The sequence below is a fragment of the Panthera pardus genome, unplaced genomic scaffold, assembly GCF_024362965.1.
Source record: "Panthera pardus isolate Hobbes unplaced genomic scaffold, ASM2436296v1 HiC_scaffold_24, whole genome shotgun sequence".
Classification (NCBI taxonomy): Eukaryota; Metazoa; Chordata; class Mammalia; order Carnivora; family Felidae; genus Panthera; species Panthera pardus.
Window position 1 is genome coordinate 117,617,361 of NW_026526810.1, and position 21,708 is coordinate 117,639,068.

Sequence of the window (21,708 nt, forward strand, 5' to 3'; positions counted from 1 at the left end):
CAGACCAAGCTAAAACCTGTTAAATGAAGTGTATCCTATCCTCCTCGATGAGTGTGTGTTCATAACAAACCAGAAGGCCAAGATGGAATGGCAGCTTGTTGGACCCCTTGGGGCTCCACACAGAAACATCACTGTGTAGGAGGAAGTGGCCCCGCCTGAGGCTTGCCCCCTTCCTTCTCCTCCAGCCCAGCCCACCCCAGCCTGCACTGGGGAGGCTCCCCCTGGCCCCACACTCAAGCTCCATTCTCAGCCTGTCGGCCTGGGGCTGCACACACCAGCAGTGTGGGCTGTGCCCGGGTGCACAAGTCCAGGACGAAGCCAGGGAGCAGGCCTGTGGCTCTGTAGGAAGAGGGTCCTGGAGTCCTGGGTACAGGGACTGTGCTCTGGAAGATGGGAAGTGAGGCCCAGTGAAGCCAAAGGAACACCAAAACAGGGTCCAAGCCAGGGTCTGCCTGAGGGTGACATGTGGGGGCTCTGACAAAGGGAAAAGGAGTGGTGTTGGAAGCACACGGAACTCTGTGCCTGAAGTATCACGTCCACCTGCATTTCACCGACCAAGCCTGATGTCAATGGGGCAGGAATATAATATCATTCTGCAGGAGTGTATATGTGTGTGTGTGGGGGGGGGGGGGTGCTACATCAGAGAGAGGGATGGTGAATATTTTCACCAGGAATAGCATCTTCTTTCCTTAGACACAGTACTGGGATGTTTAAGGAAGGAGGGGGGAAATATTCAGGAGTTTGAAAATAAACATTAACAGCTCACAACTGGTTGATTTCTAAACGCAGTGAAATGGCAAAGTGCCTTGCAAATAGCAAACACTCAGTGAAAAGGGGGGAACTGGACTGAAATATGCCAAAGTGGAAAATGCCCCCACAATCCCAGCATCCTCTGCAGGAAAAGGACAATTACTTGGCAAAAGGAAAACAGTAAGTCTCCCGGGATACATTCTGGCTCAAACTAATAACGTGTTGCTTGAGGCAACCAATTTGTACAAAACAAGCCAATCCTGAAGTCGGGGGGTGGTGGGGTGGAGGGGGGGAGGGTGAGCAGGCGGGGCATGCAAGTAAACCTGGCAGCTGCTCCCGAAACCCCCCGCTGTCCTCCCTCCCACCTCTTCTCAGGAAAGCTTTTCCTCCGGATCTCACTTCTGCAGAAAAAAGGCAGACACGAGTAGTTTCACAGGCATGTTGAGTGAGCCCACCCTTCAGCCAATGAGATCTGAGAGAATAAAAGAAACTGCCTTTCTGTAAAGGTAGTTTATAAAAACTAGCCAGACATAAAATAGAACATATTTGGGGCTTGATTTAGCTGTTTTTCTACAACTTTAAGAAATTTTCTTACCACAGACTGGATGCTAGCTCTTAAATAGGAGGAATTCTAAAAACTACATTATATTGCCATCATCACAATGGCAACTCCTTACCATATTCCAGGAACTTTATGGACCTGGTCTCATTTAACCCTCAGAACAAGCTTGCAAGGTCAGTATTACCATTATTATTTCCATTCCGCAGCTGAGACACTAAAAGTCAGTATGATTAAATAATTTGCTGACGGGGCACCTGGGTGGCTCAGTTGGTTGGGTGGCCGACTATAGCTCAGGTCATAATCTCGCAGTCTGTGAGTTCAAGCCCCGCGTCGGGCTCTGTCCTGGGTGCTCAGAACCTGGAGCCTGCTTCCAATTCTATATCTCCCTCTCTCTCTGCCCCTTCCCTGCTTGCTCTCAGTGTCTGCCTGTCTGTCTCTGTCTCTCTCAAAAATAATAAACAACAAAAAAAATTTAAAAAGAAAACAATTTGCTGAATATCACAGAGCAGGAGAGTAGCGGAGATGGTGTTGGTCTATCAAACCCAGAGAATGACAGCTTTCCATTACACTGTAACTACCTCCTGCCAAGAATAAACAACTAGCATTACATAAGTGAAAACTTAAACACAAGTACATGACTGCAGTATCTGAAATACTAGCCACCCCCCTCTAAAGCAAAGAGGCCAGCACTCAATACTCTCCCCCAACAAATAAGCCTGCCCCAAACAGACACATCTATCATATAAAAACTTTCAATACAGCTTCTGTAACATATTTAATTTTCTAAATTCATTTTTCATTTTTTATTTTTTCTGATTTTTAGAGTGATCTAGGAATATTATACATAATTCAGATTTGCAGAAATATAGTAAGGAAAGTCCCTGAGATAATCCATATTATCAGTTTGGGATATATCTTGCCAAACTTTTTTCTATATACTTAGATACACACACACACACACACGAATACAGCAAAAGTATATATAGGCCAATATAGCAAAATGACTATACATTCTATCCTCTAACCTTTTTCTTTTTTTTTTAATGTTTATTTTGAGAGAGAGAAGTGGGGAGGGGCAGAGAGAAAGGGAGACAGAGAATCCCAAGCAGGCTCCAAGTTGTCAGCACAGAGTCCGATGTAGGGCTTGAACTCACAAACCATGAGATCACGACCTGAGCCAAAACCAAGAGTTGCGCCACCCAGGCACCCCTTTAACCCCTCTTTTTCAATTAACAATATAATTGGATCACTTTCCCTGACTGCATAGCATTCCATTTTACTTGATTACTTGGTTGGATATTTGGGTTTTGTTTGCTTTTACTAATATAAACAGTGCTGCATGGCATACTCAGGTACATGTCTAGTTATTTTCTAGCGACAAAATAACAGTTACAGAGTGTGACATTTAAATTAATACTAAGGGTTAGAAAGGTCTTTCCACACTCCAGGCATGCAAAGTCACAATTCTCCACTCCCAACACAAGAATGCTTTCAATTATTTACACTTTACCAAGCTAACAGATATTCTTGTTTAATCTGTACAACTGAATAGGGATTAATCATCTCTTTATATCACTTCTTTGCATTTCTTCTTTTATGAACGAACATATTTACTTTTGAACTAGCATGTAAGCCAAAGAGTCTAGCAGGACCCACCAAGCCATTCTGTAGATAAGCAGGTGAAAAGGCTGAGCGAGGGATTTATTAAGCATAAGCAATTCCTTTCCCCTTACTATAGCTGTGGGAAGTAGGCTCTAAGTGGAGCATCAGATGCAGATTCCAGTTTCTATAGCAAGTCACACTGCTAATGATGGTTCCAGAAAGCCTATAGATGGCGAGTGTATAGTGTCAATCTGCATATCTTGGGCAGGGAAGGGAGAAGACTTTTAAGTTGTGTTTGCATCATGTTATGGGCTGAACTGTGTGTCCCCAAATTCATACGTTGAAATGTTAACCCCCTAGTACCTCAGCATGTGGTTGTATTTGGAGATAGGGTCTTGAAAGAGATCGTTAAATTAAAGTGAGGTCTCAAGGGTGGGCCCTAATCCAGTATGACCATCCTGTAAGAAGAAGAGATCAGGACACAGGCACACCTAGAGACAATACCTTTTGAAGACATAGGGCAGAGACTTCAGAAGAAACCAACTCTGCTAATGTCTTGATCTCAGACTTATGGCCTTCAGAATTATGAGGAAATAAATTTCTGTGGTTTAAGCCATTCAGCCTATGGCCGCCCTAGTAAACAAATACAATTAGCACTCCACATAAGTTGTCCATTTCACAGTAAAAGAGCTGATGAACACCCTTGGTGCTTCCACTTTGAAGGGCTAACATCTTGTTGACATTTATAACCCTGTGTCTAGCACTTCTCTCTGTTTCTAGATGAACTGTACGATGGTGACATGAATTTGTTCTTGAGGCTCATGGCAGATGTGACTCCTGCCAAAGACAGCTGCCCTTTTAGAGGAAATAGCATAATCCATTTCCTCACTTGATCCATAATCTATTTCCTCGCTTAAGCTGAGAATTCATTCTCTCCCTTGAAAGAAGCATGAAAAGTTAACTCCCATTTCTGAAGAAAGCCTATGTTAATAAAACATTAATAAAGAGCCTTTCTAAGCTCTGAGGACTTTGCAAATGGAAGGAAGAGATGCCACTGTGGTAAAGTCAGGTAGGGTGAGAACAGATCTGTTACGAAAAAAGCACTTTAGCACATCTTCAATAAGATGGCCTGCCACTCACTGCAAAAGAGCCCCCAAAGAGAATTACAAAGACCCAGACCTTGTCCCACCTAGACTTCAGCACCAGGAAAAGAAATGTGTGATCTAAAATACATTAGCTTGGGGGTCAAGAGACTTTCCATGGCCATGTCTCATCAAGGTGCCAAAATTATTAAGAAAAAAAAACAAAAAAAACCAACATGATTCTTTGGATCTGAGGGGCTTTTAACTTGTTCATGAGTGAACTGAACCCTCAAGAAAGAGGATCCATTGCTTATTTCAGGGGGGAAAAAAGAAGATAAAACGTTTAGAGAGGACTGAAATGAAGAATAGCCAGTTGTACCTGGCCAAAAATCTCTTAGGGTTTTAAATGATTCAAAGGGTGGGTAAGGGACAAGGAATTATAAGGCCTGACTCTGCTGCTAATACTTAGTCCTTGGCTTTTCCCCCCCATAAAATGAAGAAATTCTACTAAGTGATCTCTTAAATTTCCTCTAACTTTAAAGGTCTATGATAGTTAAAGGATCCAAACCAATCATTATGGTCCCAGACAAAATACGAAGCCGTCTATTTCCAGAAGCTTCTGGGCTAATGACAACACTTGAGAGGGCATGGCATACTAGCACTGTGGTTTGAGCTTTTTACGTCCACTGATATTTTGTTGAGTTTGAGTTAACATTTTATTACCTGAAAAAAGCACAGCTCATGATTCTTTTTGGAGCCTGACTTTGCTGGGTACTGAGTGCTTTGCACAAGAGCCTCAGTGAGCAAGCCCTAATCTCATTTACACCAGTGATATTATACCACTCACCCGGGGAGCTACTTAAAGTGGAATATAACATCTTAAATGGGTGAATCTGATGACATACATTTAAAATATTCCATAAAATAATTAAAAATTATGACCAGATAAACTCATTTCTATTTTCCCAAATTCTCTTTCTAGATGAGTGTACTTGTGACCAAGGTACCTGGAAGCAAATTTTTCTTTTTTCTGAGGTGGGAGGCAAGGATATAACATTGATGCAATCTGGCAACAAGAGATGTGACTAAAAACATCCACTGGACACCTCATTAGTTCCAGACACTGTACTGGAGACCAGACTGTTGGAACAATCCAAGTAGGAAAATATCGGTGTTGCTGCCCTCAAGGACCTGAGTATCGTCGGGAAATGAATGAAACACTCAAAGACCTCTCTTGCCAAAAATAGAAGAGCTGAAACAGGTACTATGACCTAGAGTAAAGCTGGGGAGAGAACTTTCTCAGGGTAGCTCACTCAGGAATGCCCCATCTTTAGGAACATACACGGCACAAAGTAAGGATTCTGCATGAGAAAACTTCTTTTGAATTTTGTCTTAAACAATCAGTAAGACTTTGTCATATGGGGAAAAAAAAAGGAGTTACTCAGGATAAAAAGCAGGAGTAAGTAGAGGAATAGAAATGGAACATTTTGGGGCACCTGGGTGGCTCAGTTGGTTAAGTGTCTGACTTCAGCTCAGGTCATGATCTCATGGTTCATGGGTTCGAGCCCCATGTCAGGCTCTGTGCTGACAGCTCAAAGGGTGGAGCCTGCTTCAGATTCTGTGTCTCCCTCTTTCTCTGTCCTCTCTCTCAAAATAAATAAATAAATAAATAAATAATGAATAAACATTAAAAAAAAGAAATGGAACATTTTGAAGCATAATGAGAGAAACAGTATGATTGGGGTTCCATCCATTCTAAATACTAAATGTCTTTTGAATCTGTTCAGTTTCCTCTAATCTAATCCAGTCCCCTAGACCAGACCACCATATACGCCACCCAGATTACTGCAGTATGTTAGCACTACCAGTAATATAACCAATAACTACCATGATTCCCAAGGAGCAATGAGATGAGTGATCCTTTGAGATATCTGTCACAGTGATAATGTGATATGGAAACACCTGTGATTTCTGTTGATGATTAAGTGGGAGGTACTTCTAGTACCACTGGGGTTTGTTGCCTGCATCCATAATTGAGGGAAATGCTCATTGTACTAACTTCCCTATAGGTGAGAGACAATAAATACCTATCCTCCAAATTCATGGCCCCTCTGGATTCTAAGTGGTTACAAATACCCAGTATTGATCACCTATTTAGAACTGAAAGAACAGAACATCTTAAACTCTGCCTTCTGGGACTGGGTACAGAGAAGTGGTCCTTCCAGTGAGCTTAGCCACAAGAGGGACACAGCTGCAGAGTGTTGACAAGCCTCGGTGTCAATCTCAATTTTGTCACTTAACTAATGTGTGGCTCTGGGCATTGGTGTCCTCATCTATAAAAGGAAAATCATAAGACTGAAAAGAACACCACAGAAGATAATCAATAAAAGGCATCTCAGCTGTCACTTCCTCTTTAGGATTGACGCATTAGCAATTCTACAAATGACTTGTAGAATTTGATTGGAGACCACGTTTGTTTTTTTAATTTTTTTAAATGTCTATTTATTTTTGAAAGACAGAGAGACACAGAGTGCAAGCAGCGGAGGAACAGAGAGAGAGGGAGACTCAGAATCTGAAGCAGGCTCCAAGCTCTGAGCTGTCAGTATAGAGCCCAACACAGGGCTGGAAACTCACAGACCACAAGATCATGATCTGAGCCCAAGTTGGACCCCCAACCGACTGAGCCACCCAGGTGCCCCAGGAGGCCACAGTTTTTAAATTAAGTGGTCCCACAATATCTAGTTTAGATTCTCTGTTTGGAACACAGCATCTTAAACTCTGCCACTCTTTCTCAGATTTTGCTCCATACATTTGGTTTAATAGCCACAATAACCTATTTCACTAGCACAGAAAAGCCTTCCCCAACTCGCCATCTTTGCACTGTGGTGACTAAATAGGGAAGAGACTGCACAAAGTATAAGACAGGTGAGATTCTGAGACACCCAACTTAGAGAGTACTCCCCACCATACCCACACACAACCATGTACATTAATTTTTAAAAAACATTTAAAAGGTTACAGCAATAACAGGAAAAACAAAATGAATGGAGACCGCTGGAGAGCTGCCCAACATTTTTTGAAGACAGGGGAAAGAGGCGTCCTTCCACACGAGCTGCTCCTACGTGTCCTCTTAATTCCTTCCCATCATGAAGCTACAGTTCAATTGGCAAACACACTTAGGCATACGTAAATGGAGAGCAGGTCTGGGGAGAAGGGTCTCACAGACCCATATGAGAATAGTTGATTTCTTCCACAAAGATCCTCCGTATAATTTCAATGTGCCAGGCAGCATGCTGAAAATGTAAAATGAAGAACGTGGTGTGGTTCCTGCTTCTAAGAGGGCCTCAGTTGAGTGGGACCCCCAAACAAGTCATTGCTGTCTAATAAGATGAGCTCATAAGGCACATTTGCACTTACCTCCTGGGGAACGCATAGGAGGCAGCAACAGCTGTGCAAAAGGGTCTCTATAACCGCTTCCCACAACCCACTGCGTTCATAAACACTGGCCTCTCATGGCACCAGGCAGGTGAGCCCACAAGACAGAGTTGGGTTGAATTCCAGCACTACCTTTTTGAGTTGTATTACTTCAGCCAAACCATTTAAACTCTTTAGCAATTGTTTCTGCATCCATAAAATGAGGGATCAATATCTATTTTTAAGATTGTGAAAATTAGAGATTGTGTGTGTGTGTGTGTGTGTGTGTGTGTGTGTGTGTGTGTTTAGCACATTCCTGGCACATAATCCATATTCCATAAATAGAAACTATTTTTAAAATTATGTATGAAAATCCTTTGAATGGCAAAGAATCTGTTTGCAGATTATTACATATAACTTACCTATTTCTGTAGTCATAACAACTGGCAAATACCAGTTTTACTCAATAAACATTTGTGTTTCTGAGAAAACTTTAGAATCTCTCTGGAGAAACTTTCAAAGAAACCAGTCATTAGAGGTGTTTTTGCCTGTTTGTTTGTTTGTTTGTTTTAAGCACTGACTGAAATCCAAAATGCACAACTTAATAGGGACAAGAGTATCAAGGATCCTGGGGCACACTAAAAACAGAAATGTGGCCAAATTTATATACATTAATGAAAGAGAAAAATGATGTAATTTGTTTCTTAAAAACTGTTCTACTGTTCTTAAATTTTGAGGAAGAGACTATTGTTCAGGAAGAATATGAATATTGATGAAATTTGTAGCTAAGCAAAATAATTTAAAAGACAAATTAATTCATTTTTGTCTTCGAGGAAAATATATTCAAGGTAAAAAAAAATCATGAAATATGAATGTGTCTTGAGAACAATAAGAATCCCCCTGTTAGCCCACCATGCATGATGATAATTACTGTTTACCGGGAATCTGGACCCCCAATTCCGGTCTACTGCTCTACCAGCTACAGCAGGAGCAGGACAAAACCGACAACAGAGAAACATGTCACATCTTGTAAGGAGTCACGCACCCCTGATGATTCTCTCCCACCATCCTTAACTAACAACAACCAGAGAAACATTCTGAGCATCTAAAAAGTTCTTGTCACAAAAATTGAGATCTTAAGTCCATAGCTTTCTACCCAGCATAAACACTTATTTCTGAGACAAAGAGTCAAAAATCCCTGGAGATATTCTACTGCTCTGGCAGAATTCCACTGCGATCAGTTAAATGCAATGAATCAAGAACATATGGTCTACATTTGTTTTAAAACCCATGAGGGTTTAACACAAAGTCTGGCAAAATGTAGTCCTGGGTCTGTTGAATCTAGAATTGAAAAAAAAAAAAAATGGCCAAGAGGTGTAGCAGAGCATGAGACACAACAGGGCTAACTTTGTAGATCCAGGGAAATTCAAAGTATTTTTTTCCAGTTTCTCTGGTTTCCCAACACTTTAGCAATGGCATGAACTTCCAAGTCAAATTTGCCAATTTATGTTATGTACGGGTTTTACTGACCAGGTAGTCAGTATGGGCTAATGGAAGGCTAAATGTATTTTTATATGTACATAAATATATGTGTGTATGTATGTATACAAAAATATATATATAAAGTATACCTATATACACACATACATACACTTGCAGAACTTCTCAAAGTCTTTCATAACCTAATACTTGCTAGGACTCTCCAACAAAGAGGGCACAGCATGATCTAACATACTGGCCCCTGGCATCTTGCTTTTCTTGAACTGCTGCATGGAACACACTTGAGGGAAATGCTGGACTCCTAAACCCAAATGGGACACGGATGTCTGGGATGCAGATGACCCTCCCCACCTGCAATCTCCGTTCATTCAAGGACCCACTCAACTGACAATCATTAAACACCTGCTGTGTGCTCTATCCAGTCTTGACATTCCTCAGTTGGCATATATGCCTGAGCATTCTAATCCTACACTTAAACTCTGCACTTACCTAATAGGTAAAAGAAAATCAGAATGGAAGCCCACCACCTAAACAACAGCTTGCGCTACTGCAAACATTTCTGTGTTTTCTCTTTCCTGGTTGCAATGGACTTCCAAGGCAGAAGGCTTATTTTTATTCCCTTGACACTCTTCCTGTTTATCATCCCATGTAAAATTAGTGGCATTACAGAGCTCTGCTGACTGGCGAAGATGACAGGGCGTGCCTGTTATCTAGGGAAAGGGGGCCCCCTCGGGAAGTAGGGGGTGAGAGAGGAAACAAGTGTTAATAAAGCTCTTGCCTGTTCTCAGCTCTCCCGTCATTTGCTCTGGAGAGCTGCATCCCCGAGCAAATATCGGCATACCCTGTGATGTAACCAAGGTGAGGGGATTTGTTTGTCTTCCTCCTCCTAATTACCCCCTTGGTGAGAAAATGAGAAGAAAGTGTAGGCTGATCAGAGTCTCGCCCTCCACAATTGTGCTGGGAATCAGGATTGCCCTGCAGGGCTGCCGGATCCCTGCAGAAGTCCTGCCACAGAAGACAGGGAGGAGTCTGTGGCTTGCTGCAGCCCAGCATGGAGCAGTGGGGCCAAGGAACACAGGCTGGACCCGGGCCCCCATAACCCCCTGCACACATAAGATGAATCACAGAGTTTCACACTCACACAGCATGCTGCCAGGGAAAGCCGGGGCCAGCTAGGCTGAGGGGTCTCCTGATGGAGGCTGCAATTCTTCACCCTCTGCCTCCCTCTGCAGTGCTAAAAGGCATGGGGCAGGGGAGGCAGATAAATACCTCAAGTCTCCCCAAGGCAGTTCCTCCCAAGGACCCTCAAGGCCTCGGTACAGAAACTAACCACACTGAACTTCCCACAGCACCTGTCTGCATGCACCCATGGCTCACTTCGGAGGACTGCAAAACCCTCCTCTGGTCTCATCCCACCACGTACATAGTTTACCATCCTCTTTAGGGCAGTAAAGGAGTAGGCAGAAATTATCCTTATTTGCCATATCAGAGGGAAATGAGGCACAGAGCTATGGAATCAGGATTTTATTTTGTGAATTCCTACTGCACTTTGCACCGTACGAAGCACCTTCACACACATCCTGTTGCCCAGCCTGGACACGGACCCTCCGCCCCACTTTCCAGATGAGGAACGACAGCTCCGGGGAGAGGGCTGTGCCCAGAAATATGGACAGATGAGGATCTGCTCCATGCCCTCATGATGATTTCGTTTATCCTGACCGAACGATCCAGCCTCCAAGTAGAGCCTTCCAAGAGTTGGCCACTGACATAGCCCTGGTGCCAGGCGGTGGGCAGGTAGTCAGTACAGAATAATAATCAGCACAGATCTCTTGGAAGCTCTCAATAGCTCAAATGAAAGCATTTATAACTTCTCTACGACTGAAGTAGAAAGATAAATGTCACAGGGTTAGAAATATTTGGTCACTCTCCTAAATCTTGTATTTACTTATCCAGGAAGAGTTAAAGGCTTTTCAAAGCCAGAACTCCAACATGACTACACAAGTCAGGATGTTCAGAAAGAGGCTCATGGAGGTCTTATATCTGGGGCTGTATCCAGAGGCGGTCCACACAGCCTAGGCTGCTCACCACCCTGCCTTTCATTTTTCCAGGGCCCAAAGGGACACTGCTTGCCACTTTTGGGCCTAGAAGAATAGGCGGGTGAAGAGGGAAGGGAGGTGGCTCTACCCTACACAGATGGAGGCATTCCTCTGGGCCAACCTGGACCCTTGGCTGATTACTAAAGAATGAGGAGATTTCTTTTCAAAGTGGAGTGTCCGGAAACGTGTTTACATAACACCATACTGTGGGCACATAGCAGTCATCTATCAGCACTCATATCTGTTAAGGGAACATGAACTGTTTCCTCAGACTCCACCTACTATACACCTTATTTAAAAACCTTTTTGATTCTAATTACGTTAAACATAAACCCACGGCAAAATATGTTATATATTCATACGCATCCTCTACCCTATCTGTATAGAAGGTCTGGAGGGTAACTTAGCAAAATGATAAACATGATGACTCTGGGGCACCACTAGGTTTGAGAACCATGGGGAAAGGCTTTGGAACTTTGGTTGAAATCCAGGCACATCCATTTCTTAGTAGTACTGTCTCAGACAAGCATCTTAACCTCCCAGACTCAGGGTCAACTAGGAAATGGGGAGAAAGATTCCTCCCTCGCAGGACTGTTGTAAAGGCCAGAGATGATACACATCATGTACTGGCACACAGCACATGCTGTGTGCTAGCTATGATTACGATTACTTCTATAAAAAAGGATGGTTGCCAAAAGGCCATACCTCTAGCCTCCTGTAACTACAGAAACTATCTCGTGCTGAAGGAGAGATGTAGGAGCATCGCTCATCATTCTACAGCCCTAGTTTTGCCTTCGCTTCTCCAGAGTGACCCTGGACTCCAGGCCACTGAATTCCTGGTGGAGATGAAAGTGTGTTGGCTATTCTCCACATGCTTCACCCGCACCATCACCCCAAATCCATTCTCCCACCCTTCTCCACAGCTCTATGCCCTGGGGGCTGATCTCTGTGGGTTGCCTCACCAGGGCCCTGTGCCCTTTGACTTCCAGCTGGGATCTGCCAGTGGGAAGCACGAGCACAAGATCTGGGCGTTTATTCCCCCCTACTCCCCACTTCACCAAATCTCTGGCAGTGGCTCTGTCCTTCATACAGCCACAGCACCTGTTGGCCAGCCCCTCTTCCCATGATTCTAGCTTTGCTGCCTCTGTAAGAGTCGTTTCACTAAATCCTCTTCAAATAAAACCTTTTTGAGGATACCATCTGCCACCTGCCAGGACCCTGATCAAAACAATGAGAGAAGAGGTTTTCTCAGTGGGAACTGTAATACTGTTAGCATGGCTTCAGAAAAGGGAGATACTGAAAACAATTATACGCTTTGGAGACAGATTAATAATGCCCAGTTCCGACTAGAACTCTGATTTTCATCACTAGAACCTGTAGGAATTAAAGCAATTTTCATCTAAGCAGAGAGGCCACTGAAAAAAACCAACCTGAGCCTAGAGGTCCTGACTTTCCCACTGTGACGGACCCTCCTCCACCTCTCTGAAACAGTAAGAACCCTGGGGCGAGAGAGGGGAAAACAACCAGATCCTTGCTGATCACTTATTCTGTGGCCAGCATCATATAAGTTGCTGTATATAAACTGTCTCACTTGGAGCTATTAACAGCTTGGTAAGGTAAGTACTACTATTATCTCCATTTTCCAGGTGAGGAAACTGAATCAAAAAGACGTTAAGGATCTTGCCCAAAGTCACACAGCTGGTACATGGAAGAATGAGGATCTGAGCAGTCTAACCCCAGAGTCTGAGTTCTCCTGACCAATGTGTTTGTTCTATGTGTCCTCTATGGGAAGGCTGGTGGGTGAGGGCGAGGAGGCGAAGGAAGGGGTGATTACAGCCTCTTTTCCTAATTGCCTTGGCTTCTGATGGTGCCTTCCCAAGATGAAACTTTCCCCACAGTGGAGATGGGCTTGTCACAGTTCAGCCACTGACCGTGATCCTCAGCCATAGAGATTAAACAGAACGGAGAGGGTGTAAAAACAAAATGCTATAAAGAACTGGGGCTCGTGAAGACAGACTATGATAAACTAGGATTCTTTGCAATACTATCAAATACCAAACCAAATCCTGTCTGAACCCTTTAGTCTGCAAGAAATCTCTCTCTCCATGTGTAGAATCCTCCAATAACATACAGCATAAGGACGAATGTTACCCAAATTTGAAAAATGATCCAGAGACAAATTCCTAAACAATGTTTTTGAGAAAAACAAAATTATTGGATACACCTGGCAAATTTACCCACAGAGAAATTATTAGTAACTTGATTACTTTCAAAGGAAAATAATCCCTTGGGCCAAATAAACAAAACACCAAGAATGCACTACATCTATCCAATGCCATTCTAAACCTAACCCAGATACAGTGCTTATTAATAGGCCCTTATTTCACCTGCTAAGCCAGGCAGCATCCTTCCTACACCTCTTAGAAATTTAATAAATGAGAGCACGGGATGTTACAGACTGATGTATATAGCTCAATTCAAGCACAAAGGAAAAAATATAACTGCAAAATGATTTGTGGTCTGGACACAGTGGCTGAGTCCTGACTCATTCCACTTGACATAACATTTGCTTTTTCTCTGCTCAAATCTACCTCCCTCTTGCTGATAATGAAAGATGCATGGGTGGCTGGGTGAAAGATTCAGCCTTGTGCATACTATGTATAGTTCAGTCATCCAAGGAGAAAATAAATTGACAAGGAACAGTACTTGTACCGAACAGTAGAAAATAACACATTAAGATATATTGTCAAATGGTTTCCCAATATTAACACCCTGCCAACTAATCAGCCAATCTGTGTACGTGTTTTTTCCCAATGCAATTTTGAACCACTCTATTCTAGCTTTTTGACTGTAGAACTACTACATCTGAACTCATTCTGCAAACAAAGCTGCAGAGATTTTAGGAGTGGCAACAGGTCACCAAAAGTGATCTTCAAAGCCCTGTGGGCTCCATCTTACCAGTCAAGTCAGCCTGAGAAGCCCTGCTACTCATCTGTTCCTCCGCATTGATAAGCTGCAGGTCGGTGTATGAGGGATCAAAACTAGGACTACTGGTGTCTTCAGAATGTGTGGTCCAGCTGCTCTCGGAGGTTAGAGGGCATCTCCTCAAGGAGTCGAAGGAAGGGCACGTCCAGCAGGGCATGGTCAATGGTATGGCTGGGGACAGACCAAAAACCAAAAGCAGACAATATAAATTGGTTGTGCTCGTTGATCTTTAGTGCTTGTCTTACCTTGACGGTGCTCAGGTCCTACGAAATCTCAACAGCCATACAAGGGAAGGAAATGATGGAAATATCACTTATGACGGCAAAATAACTGACTGAAACCCCCACATTGTAAGTCCGTATCAAAACCAGTACCACAAATAAGGGCTCTTATGACTCTCAAATCAAAGAAAATCTCACTAAAGAAAAGTAGTGATTTTTGGCTCTACTTTTATTTCTAAACTTATATTTGTTTCATTCAAACAAAAACTTCATGAATCCATTTTTAGTGGTATGCCAACTTCCCAAAATATACTGCAAAATTACAGCTAGGTTAGGTTAATGGATAAGAGAAGATAGGTGAATATATATGTACTTCATAGGAAGGTGATATGCCTCTGGAGTCTCACTGTAACTGGAGATTCTGCAGACAGTTACATATACAAATTGAGATTTCCTGGGGCTGCTGGAAATCTGCAATACAATGAACAAACTTCAAGGGAGGAATGCACAGGGCTTGACTTTATCTCCTAAACCCTGAGCAGCAAACTCAGCCTTTCAAAACCACTTTGGAAAGTTTCTTTTTTTAAAATGAAGTTTTCTAACGTTTATTTGTCTTCAGTTAATTGCCTACCACACGGTTTCTCCATGGAATTGCATGAGAATCTTACTGCAAATTAATTGATAAGTACTAAAAACAAGTGCTGAAAGCAGTGTGGACAGGGAAGGAAAAACAAAAGAAAAAGAACTAGCATTTCTTGAGTACTCACAAAATGTCAGACACTTATACAAATGTTACTTCACTTCACTATCAATCCTGAGAGACAGGCACTGGTCTCATCTGACACAAGGGGAAACCACCTGAAAAGAGGTTAAAGAGCTTGTTCAAGAAGGGTCAGTTCCCCTACGGGTGTCTGGGTGGCTCAGTTGGTTGAGCGTCTAACTCTTGCTCTCTGCTCAGGCCATGACCTCATGGTTTGTGGGTTCAGACAATGTGTGGAGTTCTGTGCTGGCAGCTCGAAGCCTGTTGGGATTCTTTCTCCCTCTTTCTCTCTCTCTCCCTCTGCCCTTGCCCTGTGCACATGCATGTGCTCTTTCTCTCAAAATAAATAAACTACAATAAAAATTTTAAAAACAGTCAGTTCTCCTAGCTAGAGAATCAAAATTACTGAGAGTTGGGTTCAGAGAAATTTGGGTAAAGAGAAAATTGAGATTTAGGAGGAAAAAAATAATGAATAGCAATATATGTGACATAGAACAAATATGAAACCACGGAGAATTTTCATTCCATATTCTCTTAGACATTTATAAGACATGAAGGTCTTTTCTCTGTCTGGAGTGCTCATGGCTCACACCCCCTATTCTTTAAAAATATTACCCTCCCAGTAAGGTATTCCTGAGCTATTCTCTCCAAAAATGCAAAGTCCCTTCTCTCCTTCATTTCTCCTTAGTATTATCACCATCTAATGTACTACATAATACAGGGTCTTCCCCACTAGAATCCAAGCTTCTTGGGGATGGGGTTGGGGCTGCAGGGATTTTGGTCCATTTTACTCACTTCTGCATCCCCATTCCTAGAACACTGTCTGGTGTGAATAGGTACTCAATATTTGTTGGTTTTATCAACAGGAGCACCAGAAACACTCATAACAGTCTATGCTAAGTACAGACTGTTAAAACTAAACTTGTACCTATAAAATTCCTACACAAACATAGAAAAAAATCAAACTGATAAAGAAGAAAAAAATAAACAATCAAACAGCCCAAAGCAAAACTGAACTTCTAAAGGCTTATTATAGGACTGCCATTTCCTACAATATAATGGATTAGACACCTTACTGTGGAAAAAAATTAAATAAAACGTAATAACATTATTTAAAATATATTAGAGGGTGAGCAAGAAAGAATTATCAGAGGCCAAGTTCAAGATGGAATCCAGAATGGTAAACAGAGCACTCATCCTGATTTTCAGACCCTGAGGCTTTTGAACAAACCAAGGAGACTTCTGAGTTTGAGTTTTTTAAAGGTCTTGTGAAGAAGGCAAAGAAGGAAAACAACCTAGGGCTAACCCAAGATGGGAAATCTGACAGAAGATGTGATGCCTGAAGCTTGAATTCCTAAAGGGCTCAATTAAAGGGTAAATTAGCAATAAGCCCCACCCCCAAGCTAAGGACAGCAAGGAAAATTGTCTGCCTTAAGCCTGGGTGCAGGGTAGAGAAAAGAAATCTCCTAAGAATTTATAACTATAAGCTGTCCCACATAGGGGCTTACGGCTGAAACTACTTGTGTGGTCTGAAAACCTTCCAGTCTGAGAACATAGCTGAAGTATTTCCAGGTTGGTAGTGGCCTCAGGCACCTGGGAAAAGCAAATACTAATCCTTTCTGGAGGAAGATACCTCAAAGCCAGCCTTCCCAGACAGAATGTTCCTTAGTTACACATGGTAATAAAATAAAAAATAAAAATAAATAAATCATGAAATACATAAGAAATCAAGTTACCATAAACACAAACCAGAGCCAGCAAGGGGGCCAGGGATGGGGGGAAGCCAGAATCAGACCTGCAAAGAATTCAGACACTAGAATTATTTAGCAGGAAATAGAAGTATGTTTAATATGTTTAAGGAAACAAGAAAATACGAAAAGAAAATGAAAATATTAGAAAAGAAGACACAGAATTGAAAAAGAATTAAATGAGCTTCTGGAGAAGAAAACTACTACCGTAAATACAAAATTATCTGGATAGCATAGAGAGACAGAGATGAAAACATGAGAGATTAAAACACATGGGAGGGGCGCCTGGCTTAGTTGGTAGAATGTGCAACTCTTGATCTTCAGGTTGTGAGTTTGAGCCCCATGTTGGACAGAGTGGTAAAAGCTCATAGGTAACTATCTAACCTGAATTCCTAAGGAGAAGAGGTAGAGAATGAGAGACAATATTTAAACAAACAAACAAACAAACAAACAAACAAAACACTGGCTGAGAATTTCCAGAATTTATGAAAGATTTTTTCGTCAGGTTAGAAATCTCATGGTATCTCAAGCAGGGTAACCAAAAATAACTGTGCAAATAGACATCGAAACTATACAAGACCAACAACAAAGAGAAGATCTTAAATAAGACTACTTTCAAAGGAATGATGATTAGACTGACTACCATCTTCTCAACAAGAGAAGCCAATGCTTCAATAAGCTGACAGAAAATGACCAAATAGGACTGTTTATTCAGTGAGGAGATGTTCAGAGAGCAAGGGAAAAATAAAGACAATTTAGACAAACAAAAACTACAAACTACAATTAATGTAAAAGAAGGAAAGACAAGAAAAATAAACATATGATTATAGAAATAAACTATATCAGTACTTGATAATAAACATAAATGGACTAAAATTTCCAGTTAAAAGAAAAAGACTATCAAACTGAAAAATCAAATGAAATCCAACATGCTGTTCACAAAAGACACATCTAAAATACAAAGATTTGGAGCACCTGGGTGGCTCAGCCGGTTACGTGTCCGACTCTTGATTTCAGCTTAGTCATGATCTCGCAGTTCATGAGTTCAGGCCCCACATAAGATTCTGCTGACAGTGTGGAGCATACTTAGGATTCTCTGTCTCCTCTCTTTCAGCCCCTCCCCCACTCATGCTCACTCTCTCTCAACAATAAATAAACTTAAAAAAAATACGAAGATTCAACAATAATAAAAGTAAAGGGATAAAAAATCCATATAAGACAAAATATTAATGAAAAAAAACCCTGATATATTGTTGCCTATAAATAGACTTTAAAGTAAAAGCATTATTAGAAAGGGTTACAACAAAATTACTATATGTTTTAATTCATCAGAAATATATGATAATAATAATTCTAAGTTGGTATATATTTAATAACTTAGCCTCAAAATTATTAATACAAAAACTGACAGAAGTGCAGAAAGCAAGAAATGTCCATCATCATAATGGGAGATTTTTAATTACACCTTTCTCAGTAAGTGATAGATCAAAGAGGGAAAAGAATTACCAAGGAAACAGAAGATATGAACAACAAAATGAACAAGCTGATCTAATGGTCATACACAGACCAACAGGTGAAGAATGCATATTCTTCATAATCCACACCTAAAACTCTTATGGCAAGTGACCAGATGCTAGGACATGAAGCAGGTTTTAACAAATACCAAAAAACTGGTATCAAATAGACCATGAACACTGATCACAATACAATGATGTCTCTAGTTATCCAAACCAGTTATCTAGATATAACTAGCATCTACTTACCGAAACTAGATAGAAGACAATTTGAAAAATTTAGAAACTAAGAAACATACTTTTAAATGAATTGTTGGTCAAAGAAGAAATATTAATGAATATTAGAAAATATCCAGAACCAAACAAAAATGAAAATAGTATATGTAAAAACTTTAAGAATACAGGTAAGCAGGGGTGCCTAGGTGGCTCGTTTGGTTAAGTGTCTGACTTTGGCTCAGGTTATGATCTCACCATTTGTGAGTTTGAGCCCCGCGTCTGGCTCTGTGCTGACAGCTCAGAGCCTGAAGCCTGCTTCTGATTCTGTGTCTCCCTCTCTCTCAGCCCCTCCCCCACTCACATTCTGTCTCTCTCTCTCTTTCAAAACTAAATAAACATTAAAAAATTTAAAAAAGAAAGAATGCAGGTAAACAGTATTATCAGGGACAGGTGCATTGCTTATATTAGAAAAGAAGAACTGAAATTTAATATAATAAGCTTCTAACTTATCAAGTTACAGAAAGGGCTGCAAAATATGTCAGAGAATACTAGAAAGGAAATAATAATCATAGAAGCAGAAGTTATCGAAATTAAAAAGCACATAGGTAAAAATTCTTTAAGAAGATTATGTAAAAGAATTGGAAAATTGTTAGGAAAATCAAGAAAAAAGAAAGCACAAATAACCTTAAGAATGAAAAAGGGTACATAATTATACATGCTGTATATATCTAGAAGGCAATGAGAGGGAAATAATGAATGTCTTTATGCCAACACATTTGAAAAAAGAACTACAGAAGTTTTAAAAAAGTATAACTTCAAAACTGATCCAAGAAGAAAGTTAAAAACCTGACTTGTCCAATAATCATCAAATAAAGGGAATTCTTAAAATCTTCCCATAAGGAAAATGTAAGACCAGGTAGTTTTACTGAACAGTTCTATCAAACTTTAAAGGAAAAAAATTTTTTCAGAAAAAAAAAGAGACCACCCATCAAGTCATTTTATGAGGTCAGAATTTCCTGACATCAAAACCTGACAAAGTACATTGCATTTATACTTCTATCCTCCAAAATGAGAATTATAGGTCATCCTCAATCATGGACATAGACATAAGAATCTCAAATAAATTATTATCAAAGAGAATCTAGAGATCAATGAAAAGGAGAATTACATCATGACTAAATTGGATTTATCCAGTTAATACGAGTTTAGTTTATTTAACATGGTATTTCTCAACTTTTTTTCATTACTGCCCCACTAGCAGGTTTCTTCCCCAATCATCCTCTCCCTTGAATCCCCTCCTCTCCAGTAGAATAACATGACCAGGAACTTGATATTAATACAATCTACTGATCTTACTCAGATGTGCCCAGTTTTACATGTACTTATGTGTGTATTTAGTTCTATGTAATGTTATCAGTGTGTAATAGGTTGTGTATACACAGCCAGAGTCAGGATGCAGAACAGTGCCATCACCACAAGGAATGGTGCCTTTTATATTCATTTCTATTTCTTCCTGTCATGCCCTGTTCCTAACCCCAGGCAACCACTAATTTGTTTTTCATTTCTATAATTTTGTCATTTCAAGAATGCTATATAAATGGAATCATGCAGTATGTAACCTTTTACGATGGGCTTTTATCATTCATCATAATGCCTCTGAGATTCATTCAAGGTGTTGAATGTATTGATACTTCATTCCTTTTGATTCCTGAGTAGTGTTTCATGGAATGGACTAAGCACAGTTAGTTTACACCTGTCAAAGAACATCTGGGCTGTTTCTGGTTCTTAGTTATTATGAATAACAGTGCTTTGAATATTCATGGAGAGGTTTTTGTATGAACCTAAGTTTCCATTTCTCTAGGATACACGTCCCAGAGTACAACTGCTGGGTCATACAGTAGATCACTCATGCATTGCTGGTGAGAAAGTAAACTGTAACTATGACTTTGGAAAACAGTTTGACAGTTCCTTATTAAACTAAACATGCAATTAATCTCTCTGAATACTCACTAGCATTTAATATTACCACTATTTTTATTTTAAGTCATCTGATACGTGTATAGTGATAACTCATTTTATTTGCATTTCACTATTGGTAACGATACTGAATGCCTTTTCAGATACTTATCTGCCAGCTATATATCCTCTTCAGTGAAAAATATGTTTAATGTCTGTTGCTCATTTTCTAATTAGATTGCTTGTTTTTTTCACTATTGAGTTTTAAGTTTTCTTTATATATTCTAGATACCAGTCCTTTGTTGGATATGTAGTTTGCAAATATCTTGTCACAGTCTATAGCTTCTCTCTTTATCCTCTTAACAGGGACTTTCATAAAGCAAAAGTTTTAATTTTGATGAAGTCCAATGTATCAATTCCCTCTTAAATTTTAACACGGAAGATATGTTGTATGCCTATCATGTACTGTATATATAGCTATGCTGTACATATAAAAAGAATAAGATTTCTTCCCCCCCCCCCCCCAAAGAACTATTCTTAGCCCCATTGGAGGTAATATCACTCTGCTGATAATGTGTGGGTTAACATTACTGAATCAGTTAATATAATTCACCATAATAATACATTAAAAGAATAAAAAACATATTATCATCATAATGCATACAGAGAAAGCACTGAATAAATTTTAGTATCTTTTCATGGTAGTAATTTTTGGCAAACTAGAAACAGAAGAAGCTCCCTAAATCTAATAGAGCTAACCCCAAACCCCTACGGCAAACACCATGCAAGGGAGAACTTTCCCTCGGAGATCCTCATCAAGATGACGGGCACCCATTACTCCCACTTCTGTTCAACATCCTATTTGTGGTCAGAACCTGCACAGTAAGGCAGGAAGTAAAAGAGAGTGAAAACAACAAAACTCATTCTTTGCAGATGATATTTTTGTGTACAGAAAATGCAAAAAAAAACCCTAATAAATTATCAAATTAATAAATTTAGCACAGTATTTGTTTTTAAATATATATACAAGTGACTGCATTTCTGAAAAGTAACAAAGAATATATAGAAAATTAATCTTAAAACAAGATAGCATTTATAATAGCAACAGGGGCACCCGAGTGGCTCAGTTGGTTAAGAGTCCAACTTCGGCTCAGGTCATGATCTCACAGTTCATGGGTTTGAGACCCGCATCAGGCTGTGTGCTGACAGCTCGGAACCTGGAGCCTGCTTTGGATTCTGTGTCTCCCTCTCTCTCTACCCCTCCCCTGCTTGTGTTCTTTCAAAAATAAAATAAATGTTAAA

At 40.6% G+C, this 21,708-nt stretch overlaps 1 protein-coding gene across 4 annotated transcripts in view; it reads right to left on the bottom strand.

Annotated features, from left to right (window-relative positions):
• The window catches only part of STON2 (stonin 2), a 144,633-nt gene that overhangs the window by 70,822 nt on the left and 52,103 nt on the right, over window positions 1-21,708 (bottom strand). For all 4 annotated transcript variants that reach the window (XM_019461933.2, XM_019461932.2, XM_019461930.2 and 1 more), the window contains one exon: window positions 13,965-14,162. In XM_019461933.2, the coding sequence (XP_019317478.2) occupies window positions 13,965-14,162 (198 nt within the window). The remainder of the gene's footprint in view (window positions 1-13,964; window positions 14,163-21,708) is intronic.